This window comes from Euleptes europaea, chromosome 18 (genome assembly GCF_029931775.1).
Source record: "Euleptes europaea isolate rEulEur1 chromosome 18, rEulEur1.hap1, whole genome shotgun sequence".
In the NCBI taxonomy this organism is placed as follows: domain Eukaryota; kingdom Metazoa; phylum Chordata; class Lepidosauria; order Squamata; family Sphaerodactylidae; genus Euleptes; species Euleptes europaea.
In genome coordinates, this window is record NC_079329.1 from 4,327,080 (window position 1) to 4,349,999 (window position 22,920).

The following is a 22,920-nucleotide window of genomic DNA, read 5'->3' on the forward strand; positions in this document are numbered from 1 at the left end:
CTGAGGGATGGGGGCTGCTATCTCTGCTCCCACACCTGCTTTGGTGCTGGTTCCTTCCCAGGGAAGCTCTACACATCTGTATTGCTGTACCAGGTGAGCACGACAGAGTTGTACTGCTGTACTGAGGTAAGCACTACACACCTGTACCGCTGAACCCAGATAAGCACTACACATTTGTACTGCTGTATGGAGGTAAGCACTAAACACCTGTACTGCTGAACCCAGGCAAGCACTACACACCTGTACTGCTGAACCCAGGCAAGCACTACACACCTGTACTGCTGAACCTAGGTAAGCACTAACACATATGTACCACTGTAGCCAGCCTTTCCTAAGGTGGGTTGGCTGCCAAGGCCCAGGTCTTCAGGTGAGGTCCCCTGCTGTCGTCCTCTACCCGCTCAACTCCCTTGCAGCCCATCTGCTCTTGGTGATCTCTGCCACCAGCCATGCTCCCAGTTGCTAGTGCTACCCAGCACAGTCAGGGTAGGTTGTGTGAACACTGGGAAGACTGGACAAGGAGCAAGTGGGTAGGGGAAGGATAGCTAGCTAGGCAGTGGGGGAAGAGAATGTAGACACATGAACAGGGAGATGTGAGCAGGGGGCCCAGTGGTAAGGAGAAGATGGGAGCCCCCTGGGTCACTCTCTGCCCCAGGCCTGCCAAAACCTGGAACTGTCCCTGGCCATAGCTACAAAGATCTGAAGAAACTGCCCCCCCACTTAGATGAGCAGAAGGCTGTCCCAAAGCCGAGGTGGATGCGAGATTCCACCACTTTCTTCTTTCCCCACTCAATATTGGTCTTCACAGGGGGTGGCCAGGGATGTCCCCAAAGTGGTAACAGAACAGGGAGTCATCCTGTTCTTCTCCAGGTCAGCAATGGGCTCCAAGGGGTCTCTAAGGGCTCTGCCTGGGTCAGCAAGAGGTGATCCGAAGATGTTGGTTGAGTTGAAAAGTTCCGTGCCCCCCCAGGCGAGCAGTGGGTTTCAGAGATCCTGTGGGCTGTGTTTGCCCCACCTGGCAGTCCCTGCAGAATGGTGGGTGTGAAGGAGAACCTACGTGCCCGCCCCACAGCTTTCCCAAATTGCCATGAAGCCCTTGCTGACCAGTTCAGGGAGTTTGGCTTGCCCTGCTGCTTAGGTCTTCCACTGGCTAAGCTGGGAGATGCGGCTCTCCTAGCTGGTTTTTAGTAGGCTGGGCTGGATCCCCCAGTCTGTCCAGCCCTTGCAGCAGCCAGGGAATAGGGCCTCTCTCTGTTGAGCTGCCAATTTAGGCTGAGGCCAGAAGAGCTACGGGGAAGGTCTTAGCTTCCTTGAAACACAGCTTGAACGAGCGGGGCTATTTCCAGGCTACTGAGCTTCTGGGGATCTAGGAGTGGTCTCCAGCTACTAGCTCCACCTCAGCAGGGAGCTATCCAGCTCCCACCCAGTTTAGCAATGACCTTTCGGGAAACCGTGTTGGTTTCCCCTGCTTGAGCTGGAGCTGCTGCAGATCTGAAAGCCATGCAAGCCTGAAAGTTCTGCTTCAGGAAAGCAGGGAGGGGTGCTGGTGTGTGGCGGTGGAGAGGATTGTGCCAGCCGCGGTGGACAGGAAGCGTATTCGAATCACAGCACCTAACTCAAAAGTATACGCTGGACAGCGTCATCATCAGAATTAATTTCCCTTTAGGAACAGCCGATGAAATCGTTAAAATGTAAATTATTCAGAGAATAATACTTGGGCCATGATCTTACATGCTATAAAATAACACTTCCCCTCCGAGTTATTTTCCAGCTTGTGGCTTTCTTGCTCCTTTCCCTGCATCGCTCAGCTGGGTGACTCTCAGTTGAGCATTGGAGTTCAGGGAAACTGCTTTTAGAGGACTTTGGGGAAAATGCTGGAGAGCCCAGCTTTCCCCAACCCTCCAAAGTCTCTCAGCAGGGATCTAACAGCAAGCCAGCTGTGGGATTCACACGGTGCCTGAATTCAGAATGAGAAACTGGAATGTAAATGGAATTACTAGTCCTCGTGCCCAAACCTATTACCACCCCCTCCTATTCTGCACAAAAGACTCATCCAAGGAGTCCTTTCCCCTCCACCTTCTCTGCTTCTATCTTCCCCAGGTACAAGAAATGCAGAATGAAACCCCGTTTTACTCACCGAGCCAAAGGCAGCAGCTGACTGAGGAAACCAGGCCTCTGTTGCGGACCCAAAGTCTGTGGGTATTCTAATGGGGCCTCCAGAGTTTTCCCCTAATTACATTTTCAAAAATGGTCTTTAAAAAAACAACATCACATCATCGACACTCTTATTGCTGGCAGGAAGGTCTGAATAATTTGACTGAGGTTTTGGAGGGGCTATAATTGATCTTGGAGGGGCCACAGGAAACCTTTGTCCCAAGGTGGACTTCCTCTTTTTCTCCTGTTGTTCTTCTTGTCTTGTTGACTTCATTTCAGAAATCCACAAATTCAATTTCTGGAACAACAACAAGAACAAGAGGTACTAGATTTATCAGAGTTGGCAAGAATATATTCAACCAAACTCCCATCATTTGGTTTATATATTAGTCTGGTTTTTGTGTGTGTAAAACTTAATTTATTAAAATGCAGCCCCACTAGGTGTTTGGGGAGGGGAGGGACTTCAATGCCATAGAGTCCAATGGCCAAAGTGGCCATTTTCTCCAGGTGAACTGATCTCTATTAGCTGGAGATCAGTTGTAATAGCATTAGACCTCCAGCTAGTACCTGGAGGTTAACCATGCAAAAACAAAGTTAGCCTGCTGTATGTAGCCATTCAGCCTGAGGACTAGCTAAAGTGCAGTCCATGTTGAATCCTGATGATGATATCCATTGAAACAGGAGAATACCGGATCCCTGTTGTGAGGGGTTCATAGGAACTATGTTGTCTACTGAGCAAAGTCTATTGATGGGTTATTGAACCGAGGACTAAGTCCAGCGTTTATATATCACACTCTGGGGAGATCATATTACTTGGAACTCTGGTGATCTCAAGGAGTATCATAGAATACTGCCTGGACTTTTTAGCTCCATATTTCATGCTTGGACACTTCTCTGCTGCACTGGTTTTGTTTGTTGCATATTGTATTTTGATTGTTGATGTGATATGGTTATTCGTTTGTATATCTAATAGAATATTTTGATACGCTGATAGTGACTGGATTATTACTTTGTATATTTAATTTTTGGCTACTGAGTACCTCGAGGCTGACAACCCTAAAAGGGAGGATTGTGCTAGGACTGCTGAAGTATAGGGTGTGCTGGTGATCTTGAAAGAACCATCGAGGAAATCTTGAGCGGACATAGCTTGAATTTGGATGGGATCTGGGGGTCAACAAATACCACTGATTTTTTTTCCTATTCTAAAAAGCAATTTCTGTTCTTTAAACAGAAGTTGTTAAGCCACAATTAGCTTTTTTGGGGGTGGGTGTTGATGTCTTAGGTGGGGAAAAGCTGTTTTCCATGGTGGGCCATGCTCTCACTGACCACGCTCTGGGTAGGCTGCTGTTAATGGCAAAGTAGTGTAGCCAGGAGACATTGGTGGACACTTGCACAATTGTGACTGTGTACATGAAACCTTAAAAACATGCTTAGCCTGAAGAGGAGAAGACTGAGAGGGGATACGATAACCATCTTCAAGGGCTGTCATATGGAGGATGGTGCCAAGTTGTTTTCTGTTGCCCCACATGGTCGGACCAGAACCAACGGGTTGAAATTAAATCAAAAGAGTTTCCCTCTAGACATTAGGAAGAATTTCCTAACAGAGAGGTTCCTCAGTGGAACAGACTTCCTCGAGAGGTGGTAAGTGCTCATTCCCTAGAGGTTTTTAAGCAGAAGCTAGATGGCCATCTGTCAGCAATGCTGATTCTATTACCTTAGGTAGTTCGTGAGAGGGAGGGCATCTTGGCCATCTTCTGGGCATGGAGTAGGAGTCACTGGGGGTGTGTGTGGGAGGTAGTTGTGAATTCCCTGCATTGTGCAGTGGGTTCGACTAGATGACCCTGGTGGTCCCTTCCAACTCTATGATTCTATGTATTTTCTGCCATTTGCAGGTAGTTGTTCCTCTTTTTTTGCACAGCAGTTGACTTCTTCCAACTATCCAGTTCTTTAGAAAAATGTTGCATTTGATAAACAGAAGCTCAACAGCTGCCCTTTCATTTATTGCATATTTTCCCCCAGAGCAGGTACTGAATTAAACAGTTCAATCCTAAACAGAGTTCTATCCTTCTAATCCCACTGACTTCAATGGATTTACGAGGGTGTAATTCTGTTTAGGGTCACACCTGAAACTCAGCAAGGTTGAAATCTGTGGTATGTGTTTCTCCTGATATTTGCTACTCATGGCAACGTGGACAAGAAACAAAGACCACAGGTGACATTTTGGCAATTCATTTTCAGAACAGATGTCTCCTGTTTACACAGATGTGGACAGATGCTTCCACTTTGAGCAAAGGGCTAGACATGGTCATATGTTGCATGTGAGGCTTATTTCCTTGTGTGTCGGGGAATCAGCTTAATGAGGCAAACTGCTGGTTTGCTGGGGAGTAGGGGGGGACCCAGACTGAATTGGCAATAACATGTTTGCTTTCTTTTTCATTCAAAATTTCTCAGCACCTGGCAAAAATACATTTCTGATTAGTGTTGTATGGACCTCGTAGTCTCTGCAGCAAACAGAATCTGTGATGTATCCATTTCCAGTAAGATAATCTGAGGCACAGCTCCATTGTTTGGTGGGGAAAAGGATGTGTGCGTGTGTTAAGTGCTGTCAAGTCGCTTCTGACTCATGGCGATGCTATGAATCAATGTCCGCCAAAATGTCCTATCTTTGACAGCCTTGCTCAGATCTTGCAAACTGAGGGCTGTGGCTTCCTTTATTGAGTCAATCCATTTCTTGTTGTGTCTTCTTCTTCACCTGCTGCCCTCAACTTTTCCTAGCATGACTGTCTTTTCCAGTGACTCTTGTCTTCTCATAATGTGACCAAAATACGATAGCCTCAGTTTAGTCATTTTAGCTTCTAGGGTTACTTCAGGCTTGAATTGATCTATAACCCACTGATTTATTTTTTGGGCAGTCCACGGTATCCATAACACTTTTGTTACTTTTGTCCAGAGAACCACATACTAGCCGAATGTTATGAACCTTCTCAGGTCAGGTTCTGAAGCTGGGGTGCCCTCAAAACAGCTTTTCTTCTCATTTCATTTCTGGAACATCCCTTGCCCATCTCAACTAGGTTTGTTTACCCTTTCCTTTGTAATCGCCCCTTTCCCAATTTAGACTACAGGGTGTTTGGGACAGGGATAAATCACTGTCAAATGCCAGGTAAACTGACAGAACTGTTTGCGTGATCATGATCGTATTCATAATTGGTATGTCTCTTTAAGATGGGCATATTCGGCAACATCTCACATCAGTCAATGACACCATATAAGAAGCAAAAAAAGGCTTTATTGAGTAGCAGAAGTTTTTTAAAGATGGAGTCAAAAGTTACACAATGGAGGGCAATAGGATGCAAGGTCATAAAAAAGAATGGGAGAGCGGAATAAAATAGGCAAACTAAGGAATGCACTCAAGGGTGGCACAGGTCCAATGAATGGTCTTTGGTACAGTGCAGTAGAAAATAATTTGGGGCTCATCCTTGATAGCTTCATTTATATAGTTTGTACTCATTGTGGCAAAAGGCAGGGAGGGTAGGAGTCTGCTCTGAGTGCGATGAACATAAAATATCTGTGCTGTGTGGTTGAGTACACTACAATTTATCAATTCACTATAATATGCAGATGTGCCATATCAGGACAAATCGACAGAAGAACCTTGGCTATTTGTCAGGCACCACATACTTGTGGTTTATTATAGTTCTAGAAGAACAGTAATTTTATGCTGTGAGTGTAGGAAAGTCTTGATAGTTCATCATCAGTATTCTGTGATCACCAACCTATTGGCTTGGATCAGGTGATGCATGAGTGGAAACATACAAGGACTTAGTGCAGTTCCATTGTGTAAGATCTTGTACAACACCTATGCTTTCCTCCCTATATATTATAGCATCCATAAATTGGTTGCCCAAGAACTTGTGCAAGTGGAAAAGACCATAAGTTTAACTTAGCACAAGCAGCTATGGCAGTCCCATATACCCCAAAATACATTAATCAGAACATCTTTCTTAGGAATGTTGTGAACTCCTGCTAGGGTCCTTGGAAAGCCAGTCTAGACAGATGTCTCGAAGATGTGCTTAAGTAGTAGAAGAAGAAGAGTTGGTTTTTATATGCCGACTTCCTCTACTGCTTAAGGGAGACAAACCGGCTTACACCTTCCCTCCCCCTCCCCACAACAGACACCCTGTGAGGTAGGTGGGGCTGAGAGAGCTCTTAATTGAACTGTAACTTGCCCAAGGTCACCCAGCTGGCTTTGTGTGTAGGAATGGGGAAACAAATCCAGTTCACCAGATTAGCCTCCGCTGCTCATGTGGAGGAGTGGGGAATCAAACCCGGTTTTCCAGCTCAGACTCCACCGCTCCAAGTTCTCCTGTACAAGTTCTCCTGTAAGATGAGTGGGCAGGATGAACCATTGCTGGGTTCCCTTGCATATCTATGATTCTGTAATGTGAGGCTCATGCATGCATTTGATGGGTGAGCAAATGCCAAAAAAGAGAGAACATTCAGAATGAATTGATGGGTGAGTAGTTAGAAAGAGAGGGTTTTCTAAATGTGTGTGGTGCTACTATGACAGAACTCTAAACCTATTTCCACTTTTTACTTTGAATAAAGTGACAAGGCCCGCATAGGAGAGTGAAAGAAGAAACAGGACCAGGTAAGTGGAGACCCTGTAGCAGGCACCTTCCATCTCTGTTAGTTCCCAGTACACATCTTCAGTTCCATTGCAGATGACACAGATGTCCGCACCCATGACATTACAGTCCTTGGAATCTGCAGAAAGAGATGAGATTAAAATGTCATTCTATGGAGAAGAGGAACTAGCAAGCAAAGAGAGCAAAAGCAATTAAAAAGAGGTTGATGGAACAGAGATGCAGGGAGATTTTCCAGAGAAGGAGGAGGAGAAGGAGGATTCTATATGCCAACTTTCTCCACCACTTAAGGGAGAATCAAACCGGCTTACAATCATCTTCCCTTCCCCTCCCCACAACAGACACCCTGTGAGATAGGTGAGGCTGAGAGAGCTCTTAGAGAGATGTGATTAGCCCAAGGTCACCCAGCTGGCTTCCAATGTGCATCACCTTGCTCTTATGTGCACTGAATTTCATTTGTCACATTTGTTGCCCACTCACGCAACTTGGGAGTGATCCTTTGTGGAGGTTTTCACAATCCATTTTGGTTTTCACCATCCTCAGTAATTTGGTCTCACCCCCAAACTAGGCCACTACATTGCTCACCCCCAATTCTGGATCAGTTATGAACAGATTAAATAGCATTGGTCCCAGTTACATTCCTTGTAAGTAATTCCTTGTATTACCCTCAATTTCAAGAACTAGCCATTGTCTCCTTCTCTCTGCTTCCTGTATTTTAACCATTTTTAACTGAGAAGAGGACCTGCCTGCCCTGTCATCCAATAATTTTGACTCAGAAGAGGGACCAACCTGTGATCACATGATTAGTAAGTTTACTCAGGTATCTTTGGTGAGATACCTTGTTGACTCAAAAGAGGACCCACCCTGATATCACATGATTGGTAAGTTTACTCAGGTATCTTTGGTGAGATATCTTGTTGAAAGCCTTTTTGAAATCCTAGTACACAACGTGTACCAGATATTGCCCAAAGGGGAAGTACTTTAGTTACCTTTCATGGGGGGAGGGCAGCTTTCTACTGCAGAAAGGGATTCCCAAGGTGGGAAGAAATGCATTCTGTAAAACAGGGATACTCAGTGGCTTGGGAGTCACATGTGTCTCTTTGACATGCCGCCTACTGCTCACCAGAGCACCATCTCCCAACATGGCACCCAACTCATTTTTCAGGAAAGTGGGCAAGGCTGTGGCCCCATGGGATGTGTCTGGCAGGAGGTTCCCACTTAGCACAGAGAGAGGTTCTAACCACCCCATCTCTTGCAACAACACTGGAGTTCAACTGGAAGGGTACTTTGAACCTAGGGAAGCATTTCTCTTTTACCGTCCAACCTAATGAAGAGTTCTGGAGAACTTGGAAGCTTGCACACTGCTTTGTGCAAGGGCTGACTGGAAAGCCCTTCTCCTCGCTCTAGATATCCAAAGTTTGGCTAGGGTCCAACTCAGGCAGGGAGAGACAAGCCTACGTGATCAGAGGTACTGTGGTCATTAAAAACGGTTATCCACTTAATATTTATTCTTATATTTTATTGTATGAGGCACTCGGGGGCATAGACTAGCCATGTGGCTCTTTTGGTTGATGGTACACACATGAACACATGAAGCTGCCTTATACTTAATCAGACCCTTGGTCCATCCAAGTCAGTATTGTCTACTCAGACTGGCAGTGGCTCTCCAGGGTCTCAGGCAGAGGTCTTTCACTTCACCTACTTGCCTAGTCCCTTTAACTGGAGATGCTGGGGATTGAACCTGGGACCTTCGGCATGCCAAGCAGATGCTCTACCACTGAGCCACAGCCCCTCCCCAAATAATAATGTCAAATAATAAATACAGCATAGTGATGATGTTTTTATTAAGGTATGATTTAAAGGCTCTTTCTTCTGTACTAGTAGCCCAATTAAGAAGACTTTCTCCTTTGTATGTTCTGAATGTGTCCAGAAAAGGTAAATAGCCCCAAGCATGTGAATGATAACATGGAAACTCTTGGTAATTGGGAATGTGGCTCTCCCTGAGCCGTGGAATACGTACCACTGCTGTAAAGTGATGCACAGCAGTGGTGATGGGTGGAGCAGTCATATGTGAAATTGCAACCCCAGAGTAGGAAGAAATTCATAGGCTAGGCACATGGGGGACATTTTTCCACCGTGGAAACAGAACCCCCAAATGGAAAGAAAATCCTTGGTGTGAAAGCACCCATGGGAACATGTGACCCAGCCAGTCATATACTCCTGTGTGCTGTTGTGCTAGACGTACAGCCGGCCAGTGAACTCCATGACTTGGCAATCACTTGATTTGATCAATCAATCTCGGGGAGGGGGGATATTCGCAACTGGTGATTACAATGTGAGCCAAACATGGGCCATTTATGCTTGGTAATTAGCTGCGTGTTCCAGGCTGGAGTGCCCTGCATATTTTTTGGGGGGAGTTTTTCACGCTGAAACATCATTCAGGAGATGACTGTGAAGCAGGCGCCATACCTGCTTTGCATTTCTTAAGAGCCCCTTTAACGCAACCCTTTGTGTTTGCTCTGCCCTCGCACTGACGAACCCCCTCAAGGAAGCATGCAAAATTCACAGCAGCGCGTTAGCTATGCAAACACAGTTGCTAATGGAAGGAACGAAGGAGCAAGAGAGTTGGGGGGGGGGTTGGAATCTCTCTTTTTGCACCGGGACCGTGAATACGCATTTTAAAGGCCATATTTTTAAAAAGAGCTTTGAGCGAACATCCAAAATTGACCCTGCATAAATGGCCATACGTTCCTGCCAGGGTTTAATTTCCTTTCTCTACCATCTATAGAAGAGAATGAATTGCAGTTCTTGGGTGTGGTGGACAAGAAGGAGAATGGCTAGAAAAGCTTTATAAGTGATCCATGATGCTATAGGGCTTGGCTCCCCTCCCAGCATGGTGTAATGGTTAAGAGCGGTGGACTCTTAATCTGGAGAACCGGGTTTGATTCCTCCCAGTGTACTTTGATTTTCTGATAATCCTGCAATACAGATGATTATTTATGCTGGGTAGACTGAATGCCATCCCATCAGGGAAGTTAATAGGTCATTTAAATAGGATACCATACTGTGAGAGAGAGTATGTCAATGTGTTCTGGCCAAATAGACACTCTTTAGCATTCCTTGTTTAGCTTTGACTTGCTCAATGAGGCTAGAGACAGATGGATAAAGCCTTTTATTCAGGAATCTGTCTCTGAACTGGATAATTTGAGGGTTCTTTTAGCAGGGATGGATTTTAATACTACATTGACAGCTGCCAAATTTCTTTCCCAGTCAATTAAGATTAAAAAAATACTAATTTCCTTATGGGTTATTCAGATAGTTCCTTTTTTTATTTTGGTCTCAGTGTGACATTGTTCAGAGCCAAAATGGCCATACAAACATTATCATTAAAGTAAAGATTTAACAGAAGATCTTTTTAGGTGTTCAACATTGCCAGTCTGTCCAGTAAGGAGGCAATAACAAGACAAGAGGAGACTCAAGAAAGGAAATTTATGTTTGTGGAAGTGGGGGAACAAAAGGTCATTAACAGAAATGGCAACAATGGTTAGTAGCAAGTGTTGGCGGTTTCGGAGAGCACGAGGGAGACGTTGACAAGGGTGGGTTTACCCATGTTCTTGTCTATGGTCTTCTGAGTTGTCTGGAGGGGGAGCGCCTCATGTCCCACCACGCAAGTGTAAGTGGCTCCGTAACTCCAGTCCTGCTCTTCGATGGTCAACGTGCTGTAGGTGAAGTACCGCTCGGGGGTCCTGGATTCCTGGACGGGCTTGCTGGTGAAGTAGTCTGAAGCTCCCACCGGCTCATCGTTCCGCAGCCATTTCACAAAGAAGTCGTTGGGGTAGAAACCTTTCATCAGGCAAGTGACGGTAGCAGTTTCCCGCAAAGCCAGTTGTTCCGAGGGCGGGGGGAGGACGTAGACAGCGGGAGCGCGGGGAGTCCCACCTGGGTGGTGAAAAGGAGAAAAGGTTAGTCAGCAAAATGGACTAAATGGAAATTTTAAGGTAGTTTTAATGCTGTTTTTTGTAAGGGACATAAATGATGATTCAGTGGGCATTTCAGAACTATTCTGGCCACACTGGCATGTGGCAGGATGAAAAACCTGCTGAAACCGATGATATTGAGCAATTGGGTACCTACCATTAAGCCGCCTCAGGGTCTTTATTGTTGTGGTTGGAAGAAAGGTTGGAAAAGTAACTTTGCATGTGAAGGTATAGTTCCTCTCCCACTCTTCTGGGTTAACAGCAGCTGTTGCATCAACAAATACCAGGTCACTGTTTTCTTGCTCCTTGGCCTCTCCGATTTTAGTTTCCAGCTGTTTATTGTCACGTTCTCGTGTCCAGGTGACATTCAATTCTTCAAGATTCTTCTGACCACTGGGTATGTTGGAGATTCTGCAAGTGAGCTTGACTGACTTGGTCAGGTAAATATCAGAGAAGGAGGGGGGGATGGCCTCCACTTTGGCTGGCGTTCCAGAACATTCACCCACTAAAGACCAACAAAGAGGGAAATGAGAACAGTGTTTGCTTCCACAGTCAATGAGAACGTGGCATGCCATAGCTCCTGATATTCTGTTGGTGCTTAACACCAAAAATGTCTTGTGTTTTCTTTAAATAACCAACACGTTTAAGTATTTTCTTCCCTGTGACCAACCACAGTCTCTCAAGGATTGATGGAGAATGTCTCTTGCCACCCCTAGAGCTGGGTTAAAGAGACTGACTCTTGTAGACAGAAGCTCCATAACTGCCTGAACCCCCTTCCCTTGGAGATCCACTAAAACCCAGACCTGTATTTTTTTGGGAAAACAAAGAACACTTTTTTAAAGGCTTTTTTTGGGTGGCAGTGTAGTATAGTGCTTAGAGTGTCAGAATAAGATCTGGGAGAGTCAGGGTAGAATCCCGACCCTGGCATGGAAGCTTGCTGGTTGACCTTGGGCCAGTCACACTCTTAGCCTACCCTACCTTACAGGTTTGTTAGGAAGATAAAATGGAGGATAGGAGAAAGTTGCGAGCTACTTTGGATCCCCACTGGGGACAAAGGTGAGGTGTAAATAAATTGAGCATGTTTCATGGTAATTCACTGTTTCCGCTCAATGTGTGTGTGTGTATTAAGTGCCGTCAAGTTGCTTCCGACTCATGGCGACCCTATGAATGAAAGTCCTCCAAAATGTCCTATCTTTGACAGCCGCTCAATGTATGTCTCAATATTTATCACAAAAGTCAGATCTCTGAAAGTTGTGTATGTTCTTGTTGCTGGCCTTCATAAATAAATACATTCTTGCAAGAGAATCATTCATAGAATCATAGAGTTGGAAGGGACCACCAGGGTCATCTAGTCCAACCCCCTGCACAATGCAGGAAATTCACAACTACCTTCCACCCCCCACCTCTAGTGACCAGAAGATGGCCAAGATGCCCTCCCTCTCATGAACTGCTTAAGTTCATAGAATCAGCCTAGAATCATGCAAGTAATCAATCTCTGGTGCCCAGTTTGGAGGATATACTTACCAGAAGATGTTTCAGCCTTAATCATGGGCTCAAGAGAAGAGGAATGATAGATCACACTGGCATAGCTGTCTTTCCCATCCCCTACTTCGTTCCTACCAATCTTCAGGATGCTGTAAGTGGTGTAGGCATTCCCAGATGGCAGTACAGGCCCATTGTCATACAGTGATGAGTCCAGTAGTACGCCATTCTTCTTCCATGAGATGCTGATTTCCATTGGGAAAAACCCGCTCACATCACACACAAGAATCTGAGCAATGGTGCTGTTGGAAGACACTTCACGATAGACTTGGGTGATGGTGACGATAGGCTTGATGGTTGGTATATCTAAAAGACAATGGTCAAGTTGAGATCATTATTAATACAAGGTAGAATTAGGATTGCTTCTAAGGTTGGAGGAACTGCTATACAAAAATGTGGTCGAAAGACAGAAGGACCTTGCTAGGAGAGCATCCTTCTAGCACAATCAAAGCCGGATGTTTGTACTCACTTGTATCCTGTTTGATTGTGACATCTTTGGTGATTTCTTCTTCTGAGCACATGGTGGCTACTTTGCACTGGAATGTGGTTCCCCCTTTCCATTGCTCGAGTGATACTGGGTGGCTACTTTTTGCGTTTTTGCGCCCGCCGTTATCCGTCTTCACAATTTCAGCCGGAGGATTGGTGCTAGGGCTGCCGTTTACATTCCAGGTGATTTGGATATTTTCCAGGAAGGAGGCCTCCACGAGGCAGGTGACGGTGGCTGTCCCTTCAACCAGATCTCTGTAGGATGGTTTGGTGATGGAGACGGTCGGGGTTTGCATTGATTTGTAACAGGCTGGGAAGGATGCCAAGAGATAAGAAATATTCAGTGAAGGCTTCAATGACCAGACTTCTTAGAATGAGAACATAAGTTGTCACAGCTCTATGCACCCTTACTTGGAATAAGATCCATTGAACTAATTGTCATGCACTTTTCAGTAAACTTGCAAACCTTGGGTTGTATGACTTTTCAGTGATAAAATGTAATAAAAACATGCATAAAATTATGATAAATGTCCTGCTGATAGGGTTGCCAGCTCCAGGTTGGGAAATACCTGGAGATTTTGGGGGGTGGAGCCTGAGGAGGGCAGGATTTGGAGAAGGGAAGGACTTCAGTGCCTTAGAGTCCACTTGCCAAAGTGGCCATTTTCTCCAGGGGAATGAATCTCTGTCGCCTGGAGATCAGTTGTAATAATGGGAGATCTTCAGCCACCACCTGGAAGTTGGGCACCCTACCCGCTGATACAAGTCAGCAATTATCCCTTGTCTTTCCCATGCTACTTTGTCTTGAACTCAGATGGGATTGATTTGTCTGGTGAGGTCTAACTGGCATCAGTTTCCCAGAAGCCCTTGGACCAGGCTGTGGGCAGTGCCTACTACCAGGTTGGACTGTTCGTGTTTCTAGATCTGTGGTTGTGCGCTCTGTCATGTGTTTATCTCCCTGGGTCTCTTCTTTACTCGGTTCCTCTTTCTCCTTGCCTGTTCAGGATCCTTGTGTATGAAGTTATTTACCTTCAGCTGGGCCACGTCCTGCCTGTTTGCTTGTACCATGTCTTCCTGGATTTTCCAGTTTCTGATTTTGCCTTAAATGACCCACCCAAGTTCACAGGGCCCCTACATTGCTTATATCCTAGGGAACGCCCCAGATTTATCCACCCTAGTAACAGCTCTTGATCTGCCGCTCTTTGGGCACTTTCTGTAGGCCAAGCAGTGCTCACCTTTGCATTTGCTGGTGTTGTACATTTTAATGTCCTGGGTGTCTGGCGGGTGCGTCACTCGGCATGTATACTGGTCCCCTTTGTCCCAGCTCTTTTTGGTGATGTTTTGTGCTACGGAGCTGGAGTAGCCATTGCCTTCTTTTCCACCGAGGGTCACCTTCACTTTCGTTTGCTCCACAACTCCATTGATCAGCCACTCCACGTCGGCTTGCCCAGGGCCAGAACTCAAAAGGATGCATACGATCTCCAGACTGGTCTCTGTGTTCTCCGCATCGCAGTCAGGGGTTAACAGGCGAACTTGAATGGGCTTTATTTCCACACAATCTGAAGGTAACGAGTGAAAAAAAACCTTGCTGATATCTGGGAAGATGCATACAGGGCCTTCTGTAAAGGTATGCTTCCATAGGAAGTGTTATGGGTCTTGGGCAGGCTCAGCCGTTCACCATGAGCCATGTATCATCTCTATCCACCCCCCGCTCTCGTCTGAGGCTATGCATAGTGAGTAGAATTCACAGTAAGGCTTGGTATACCTTTACCACATTCCAGATTCCCCCTGTTTCCTTCCAACATGCCAATATAAGAAGAGTAGCAATATTGGATCAGACCATGGTTAATTCAGTCCAGCATCTTGTTTCTAAGAGTAGCTAGTTGGATGCCACAGTCAAGCCCATTGCCAACAGCCTTGACTGGCCAACAGTTCTCCAGCACCTGATAAGCCTCTGTACCCAAAGGTCTCTCTAGTATCAGAGGAGCATGCCTATTATATTAGGTGCTGTGGAACACAGGCAGGAGAATGCTGCTGCAGTTGTCACCTTTTTGGGGGCTTTTTAGAGGCACCCAGTTGGCCACTGTGTGAACAGACTGCTGGACTTGATGGGCCTTGGTCTGATCCAGCAGGGCCTTTCTTATGTTCTCATGTTCCATTTGGCTATCATGGGTAAGAGCTGGCAGAACATACATTTAAGAACATAAGAAAGGCCCTGCTGATATGATAGAGGGAGACATGATAGAGGTCTATAAAATTATGCATTGTTTGGAGAGAGTGGACAGGGAGAAGTTTTTCTCCCTCTTCCATAATACTAGAACACGGGGTCATCTGCTAAAGCTGGAGAACGAGAGATTCAAAACAGATAAAATGAAATATTTTTTCACACAACACATAGTTAAATTGTGGAACTCCCTGCCCCAGGATGTGGTGATGGCTGCCAGCTTGGAGGGCTTTAAGAGGGGAGTGAACATATTCATGGAGGAGAGGGGTATTCATGGCTGTTAGTTAGAATGGATACTGGTCACGCTGCATACCTATTCTCTCTAGTATCAGAGGAGCATGCCTATTATTTTGGGTGCAGTGGAACACAGGCAGGATGGTGCTGCTGCACTCGTCTTGTTTGTGGCTTCCTAAAGGAACCTGGTTGGCCACTGTGTGAACAGACTGCTGGACTTGATGGGCCTTGGTCTGATCCAGCAGGGACTTTCTTATGTTCTTATGGATCAGACCCAGGCCCATCAAGTCCAGCAGTCTGTCCACACAGTGGCCAATCAGGTGCCTATAGGAAACCCACAAGCAAGATGACTGCAGCAGGTTTGTCCTGCTCGTGTTCCACGGTGCCTAATATAATAGGCCTGCTCCTCTAATCCTGGAGAGAATTGGTCTGCATCATGACTAGTATCCATTTTTATTAGTAGCCAACCTCCCTTTTAAAATTAGCTAAGCCAGGCTCAAGATGGCTCAAGTTCTTTCAGAAGATCATTTCATGATGCAGATACTTTGGGGGATGGCATCTCACAGTGGCTTTCCCTCTTCAAAACATCACCAGAGCCCCTTTTCATCTACCCCCCAATAAGACAATTGCATTTGTCTTGAGTGTAGAGCATATTGAAAATTTCCAATCTTGGTTTCCACCCCGTGGTAAGGGACTTACCCCTCCTTTCGATGCGCTTTCGTTCACCCCCTTGCTTTGTAATAGCAGTGTGTTTTACGATGCAGGTATAGGAGTTCTTTTCAAAGTCCGCAGAAGGCACTGTGAACTGACTGCTACTGCTGAACTGTCCATTGTTTGCAGCTGGGTGCACTTCTGGGAATGTCTTTATTCCGCTTGCCACCAGAGGTTCCCATGTGATTTCCGCACTGCCTGGAAAATACCCAGTAGCCAGGCAGGCAAAGGTCACACTTTCCTGGTGTTCGCCGGGGGTGGAGCCACAACAGGGGACCAAAGGGAAGACTGAAGGAGCTGTTTTTTGTCCTGTGGGAGAAGGAAAAGGGACAGAAGCAACAGAGAACGTGAAAAGGCAGAACTAAGCCTTTCATTACATTATGTTCATACCTCTATCTCTCATCTATACATCTTTGCCTGTCTTGTCCGTAGCTGTATAGACAAACCTGTTCATAAATGAATGAATGAAACATCTCTGTCTATCTCCATCCTCATATGTATAGCTTTCTGTATAGCTCTCTGTGGTACCACGCCTAGGGTTGCCAGCTCCGGGTTGGGAAATACCTGGAGATTTTTGGGATGGAGCCTGAGGAGGGCAGGGTTTGGGGAGGGGAGGGACTTCAATACCATAGAGTCCAATTGCCAAAGTGGTCATTTTCTCCAGGTGAATTGATCTCTGTTGGCTAGAGTTCAGTTGTAATAGCAGGAGCTCTCCAGCTAGTACCTGGAGGTTGGCAACCCTTATTGTTGTGGTGGAGCTGCAGCAGGAGACCAGAGAGAATACTGAAGGAGCTGATTCTCACGCTGTGGGAGAAGGGAAAGGCACAGAAGCAACAGAGTACACAAAAAGCCAGAAATAAATCTTCAATTACACTATGGTTACATTCAACTAGTTATCACAATATAGAATACCGGGGAAGCATTTACAACAACTTTCTCATACCTTGATACCTTTTATAACTAATCCATCAAAGAATCCCATGAGACTTCCATGGAACTTTATAGAAAACGAGAGACATGTTTCTTCCCCAAAGAGCTTACAATGGTTGGCAGATCGAAATGTGATGAAGGCCACACCCAAATCATTTTGCGGTAGCAGTGCTTTATGCAGTGAACCTCATGGCTCAGTTTAATTATTCCCCTGCCTTTAATCCAGGATTAAATATCTGTGGCTACCTCAGGGAGAAGACTTGGGTTTGGGTATTTTTGGGGAATCACCCTACACCCCCAAGCTTCTCTCATCCATAAGCTGATCAGATGTAGGACAGTCCTTTAGATCTGTAGCTACTCTAGCTGGGGTAGAACTGAGTAACTCGTGTTTGTCTGAAGCCGAGAGCTCTGCTGAGAAAGAGCTGAAGGACTCTGTGCTGAGGTGTGGCTTTGGGATACATAGTGTAGCATAGGATGTCTCTTCCTTTTTTTTGAAAACCAAAGCTCAGCTGGGATGTCTTCTACTCTTCCTAATGGGTTGGAGAAGGTGACATCTGACCACCGTTGAGCTGGATGAGATGAAGCTTTGGGAAGTCATAGAAAAGGAGTGTGGAGCGTCTGAAGTTTAGAGCTCCTCAGGGAAACCTGAACTTTCAAACTGATCACTCGGTTTCAGAAATGCTGGGAGAATCTCAGTACTCCCCCTCCAACCTTCCACCTGCCCCCAGCACAGCAGGGACATAACCTTCTTTCTCAGTCAAGCATATGTCAGGAAGGTTGAGGTGTGTGTGTGTGGGGGTCTCCTTGAACTGGGGGTCTTCTTTCCAGGAGTCTTGAAACCAGACTCCCTCCTCAAATTCTGCCTTCCTCAGCCTCCACCCCCAAACTCTCCAGGTATTTCCCAACCTGGAGCTGGTGATCCTACCAACACGGCTACCCCCTGAAACTACCTTTCTGGATCCCATTGTTTTGCCTGGAGAGCTGGGCATGGCTTCCTGCTGAGCTATGGCCCAGGAAAGGAGGTGGAGCCATTGCCCTTCCCAGCATATGGCTCAACGAAGCTAAGGAGACACCAGGAATTTCCCCCACCATTCTCGAAGCCACAGGAAGGCAGGGATCTATCCACACTTTCCCCAGCTGATAGGGTTGCCAGGTCCCTCTTCGCCGAAAGCGGGAGGTTTTTGAGGTGGAGCCTGAGGAGGGCGGGGTTTGGGGAGGGACTTCAATGCCATAGAGTCCAATGGCCAAAGCGGCCTGAGGGGAGGTGGCCGGGTACTTCCCTTATCACTCCTCTCAAAGCTGCAGCTTGGCACAGAGATTTCCAAGTCTGCTGTGGTTTCCCAGAGACTCCTCCTGAGCAGGCTGCCTGTGAACCTTGATATGATATATTCATAGAATCATAGAGTTGGAAGGGACCACCAGGGTCATCTTGTCCAACCCCCTGCACAATGCAGGAAATTCACACCTACCTCCCCCCACACCCCCCAGTGACCCCTACACTCCATGCCCAGAAGATGGCCAAGGTGCCCTCCCTCTCATGATCTGCCTAAGGTAATAGATTAAGCATTGCTGACAGATGACCATCTAGCCTCTGCTAAAAAAAAAACCAGGGAAGGAGAGCTCAACCACCTCCCGAGGAAGCCTTTTCCACTGAGGAACCGCTCTAACTGTTAAAAAATTCCTCCTAATGTCTAGACGGAAACTCTTTTGATTTAATTTCAACCCGTTGGTTCTGGTCTGACCTTCTGGAGCAACAGAAAACAACTCGGCACATCCTCTATGTGACAGCCCTTCAAGTACTTGAAGATAGTTATCATGTCCCCTCTCAGTCTTCTCCTTTCCAGGCTAAACATACCCAGATCCTTCAACCTTTCTACATAGGACTTGGTTTTCAGGCCCCTCACCATCTTTGTTGCCCTCCTCTGGACATGTTCTAGCTTATCTTATTCCTTCCCAAGAAATTGTGAATTTTGTGACTGTGATTAAGCCACGGTGTCTGCATCTCTTGGTGGTCCCTGCATATTTTACTTCTGCAAATGATGGGAAAGTAAATTCGATGTAAAGCTTTGCCACTGTTGCCCAAATTTGGCATTAGGAGCCCCATGCCACTGAAGTGCCTGTTCCCTGAATGAATTTTTCCCCATGTCCTTTTTGACAATTGTGAGGGTGCATCAGGAGAACAAATGGTGTCCTTCCTCAGTTCCCCCACATCCATGATGCCAGTGTTTTGGAAACAGTAGCCAAGATCCTGACAGACCGGCCTCCTCCTTCCTGGATTGTCAGGTGGGGCTCCAGATATTTACTGGCAAATCCACACCCCTAACTTCTTGGGAACACTGTATTAGCAAGGTGAGCTTGATAATGTGCTGACCTGGATAGCTCAGGCTAGCTTGATCTCTTCAGACCTTGGAACAGGGTTGCCAGCCTCCATGTACTAGGTGGAGATCTCCTGCTATTACAACTGATCTCCAGCCAATAGAGATCAGTTCACCAGGAGAAAATGGCTGCTTTGGCAATTGGACTCCCTATGGCATTGTAGCCTATCTCCTCCCCAAACCCTGCTCTCCACAGGCAACCCTACCTTGGAAGCTCAGCAGGGTCAGCTGTGGTCAGTATTTGGGTGGGAAACCACCAAGGAATCCCAGGGTTGCTATGCAGAAGCAGGCAATGGCAAACCACCTCTGAATGTTTCCTGCCTTGAAAACCCTACGGGGTCGCCATAAGTCAGCTGCGACTTGACGGCAAAAGAAAAAAAAAGCTTCCTAATGGGCATCCACCCAGTTACCATCATGAGGTTTGGCCTGTTCTTCCTTTCTATGGAACACCTTGCCCTCAGGACCAACCTGCCTGGGACTTCTGGCCAGAAGGTTACAGGTGTGTGCTCTGCTGGGGAGGGCAGGGTTTGGGGAGAGGAGAGATCTCAGCAGGGTATAATACCATGGAGTCTACCCTCCAAAGCAGTCATTTTCTCCAGAGAAACTGATCGCTGTTGTCTGGAGATCAGTTGAAATTTGAGGTGATCGCCAGGGGACAGCTAGAGGTTGGCAACCCTATTTTTGCAGTATGAGCTTTTGAGAATCAAAGCTGCCTTCATCAGAGGTATCTGATTGGTCTCTAAGGTTCTACTGGATTCAAATCTAGGAGAAAATAAACCAAAATACTAGTCCTCATGCCCAAGCCTATCACCATCCTTTCCGGAGAAAGGGCTCACCCAAAAAGTCCTTTCGCCTCGTTAGGTATAGGAAATCCCGAACAAAACCCTGTTTTACTCACCAAGCCTATGGCTGCAGTCGACTGAGGAAACCAGGCTTCTGCTGCCAACCCACAGTCTGTGTCCGTGGAAGACAATCTTTATTCTAATGGAGACAGAGTTTTCTTTTAACCATATTCTCAAAAAATGGCGTTGAAAAAAAGGAACTCCAGTTAGTCATGAACAGTGAGCTGTTGGGTGGGGGGGAAGGAGTTGTAAATTATTATTTGACTAAATATTTTGGGGGGTATTACTGATGCTCAAATGAGGCCACATGAAACATTGCCCACGCTGGACTTCCCCTTTTTCTCCTGTTGTTTTTCTTGCCCTGTTTACTCGGGCAGGGGCCCCCAGCTCAGTGTTAGGACATTGGTTTTGCATGTAGAAGTAGGGTCGCCAACCTCCAGGTACTAGCTGGAGATCTCCTGCTATTGCAACTGATCTCCAGCCAATACAGATCAGTTCCCCTGGAGAAAATGGCAGCTTTGACAATTGGACTCTATGGCATTGAAGTCCCTCCCCTCCCCAAACCCCACCCTCCTTAGGCTCCACCCCGAAATCCTCCCGCCGGTGGTGAAGAGGGACCTGACAACCCTATGTAGAAGGTCCATGGTTCAATGCCTGTCATATCCAGTTAAAAGGATCAGGTAGCAGGTGATGTGAAAAACCCCTACCTGAGACCCTCCGGAGCTGCTGCCGGTCAGTGTAGACAATACCGGCTTAGACCAACAGTCTCATTCAGTATAAGGCAGCTTCATACGTTCATCTAGAAATTCAATTTCTGAAGGCAACAACAACATTTATGTATTATCAGCGCTCAGTAGAATGAGAAAGTCTGAGTAATTTGACTTAAGATTGTCGGAGTTTTTCAAGGGTAATAATTGAACTGTAGCAGGAGTCACATGAAACCTTTACCCAGACTGGACTTTCCCCCTGGATTATTTTCATCATTTAAACATCCAGAAATTCACTTTATGGAGGTAAGAAAGGTATGAGTTACAGTTCGCAAGGTTCTTTGTGACCCCACTGTGGTGTGTTTTCTCCTGATATTTGCTCCTCACGGTAATGTGGTTAAGAACCAAAGGCCTGCACCGACATTCGGGTGAGTCATTTTAAGAACAGATGTGTCCTGTTCACACAAACAGTTGGGGCCAGATGCTCCCACTTTGAGCCAAGGGCCAGTGTTGGTGCACAGATGGTGATGGGCATATTTGTTTGTTTGTTGGGGAAACCCAAAATGGATCGGCGATAACATGTTTGTCCTCTTTTTGTTGTTCAAAGTTTATTCGTCCCCGGAAAATTAAATTTCTGATTAATGGTGGGCAGGCAGCATGATCTTTGAAACAAACAGGGCCTTTGATATGTCCTTTTCCAATAAGACAATTTGAGGCACAGTTCCTTTTTTGAAGTGGAAATTGTTCTTGACTTCCCCTATATTGTTACCTTGGTCCAGAGAACCGCCTACCCCCGCAGCCATCCACTAGCACAGGCGTCCCCAGGTTTTTGAGCTTGTGGGCACCTTTGGGATTCTGACAGGGTAATGGGTGCAACCACAAAATGGCTGCCACGAGAGGCAGAACCAACCACAAAATGGCTGCCACAAGAGGCAGGGCGAACCACAAAATGGCTGCCACAAGCGGCAGGGCGAACCACAAAATGACTGCCATAAGAGGCAGAGCCAACCACAAAATGGCTGCCACAAGAGGCAGAGCCAACCACAAAATGGCTGCCACAAGAGGCAGGGCGAACCACAAAATGACTGCCACAAGAGGCAGGGCCAACCACAAAATGGCTGCCACAAGAGGCAGGGCGAACCACAAAATGGCTGCCACAAGAGGCAGGGCCAACCACAAAATGGCTGCCACAAGAGGCAGAGCCAACCACAAAATGGCTGCCACAAGAGGCACAGCCAACCACAAAATGGCTGCCACAAGAGGCAGAGCCAACCAAAAAATAACTGCCACAAGAGGCAGAGCCAACCACAAAATGGCTGCCATAAGGGGCAGGGCGAACCACAAAATGGCTGCCATAAGAGGCAGGGCAAACCAGAAAATGTCAGGGAGTGAAGTCATGCATAACTTTACTAATAACACTTCAATATTTCAGTGAGAAGCTCTGTTTAACAGGATGCTTTGAAAAATGAAAATATTGTTGTAAAACATTTTCTTGTGTGATCCAAGCTTTCTTTCAGTCATACTGTGAAGATTAGGATGGCCAGACCTCTGCTGTGGGTGAGGGACCCCCTGCTTTGGCCCTAACGGGGTCTTACCAGGTGCAAATTGAGGCCTAGGCTTAGCTGCTGTCGGCACAGTGATGTCACTTCCGGAAGTGACATCAACATGCTGATGGTGTCAAGGCCTAGACCTCAATTTGTGTCTGGTAGGACACCCCCCGCCCCGCCACAAACCTCCCCTGCTGGTTGCTAGGGGGTACCTGGTAGGGTTGCCTGCTCTGGCTTGGGAAATACCTGGAAATTTTGACTAACTATTGAAAGCTTATACCCTGGAAATCTTGTTGGTCCTTAGGTGCTGTTGTGTGTCATTTTGCTGTCAAGTCACAGCTGACTTATGGCGACCCTGTAGGGCAGGGGTGTCGAACTCATTTGTTATGAGGGCCGTATATGACATTAAAGTCACTTGGCTGGGCAGGGCCATGTGTACAATAAAATTTAATCCCAGGTACCAGAGATATAAACTTTATCGAAGATACAGGCAAAGCCAATTAATGTTTTTTTAGTTATAATATTAACATGCTTAAAACAATAACACAGCATTT

At 46.4% G+C, this 22,920-nt stretch overlaps 1 protein-coding gene across 1 annotated transcript in view; it reads right to left on the bottom strand.

Annotated features, from left to right (window-relative positions):
* Window positions 1–4,504: 4,504 nt before the first annotated feature.
* LOC130489888 (uncharacterized) overlaps window positions 4,505–22,920 on the bottom strand; it is a 100,664-nt gene continuing 82,248 nt past the window's right edge. Inside the window, exons 13-21 of the mRNA XM_056863677.1 lie at window positions 15,954–16,274; window positions 14,032–14,355; window positions 12,783–13,109; window positions 12,537–12,619; window positions 12,296–12,482; window positions 10,929–11,276; window positions 10,341–10,733; window positions 6,746–6,915; window positions 4,505–4,528 (exon numbers count right to left, since the gene is read on the bottom strand). Of these exons, the coding sequence (XP_056719655.1) occupies window positions 4,505–4,528; window positions 6,746–6,915; window positions 10,341–10,733; window positions 10,929–11,276; window positions 12,296–12,482; window positions 12,537–12,619; window positions 12,783–13,109; window positions 14,032–14,355; window positions 15,954–16,274 (2,177 nt within the window). The remainder of the gene's footprint in view (window positions 4,529–6,745; window positions 6,916–10,340; window positions 10,734–10,928; window positions 11,277–12,295; window positions 12,483–12,536; window positions 12,620–12,782; window positions 13,110–14,031; window positions 14,356–15,953; window positions 16,275–22,920) is intronic.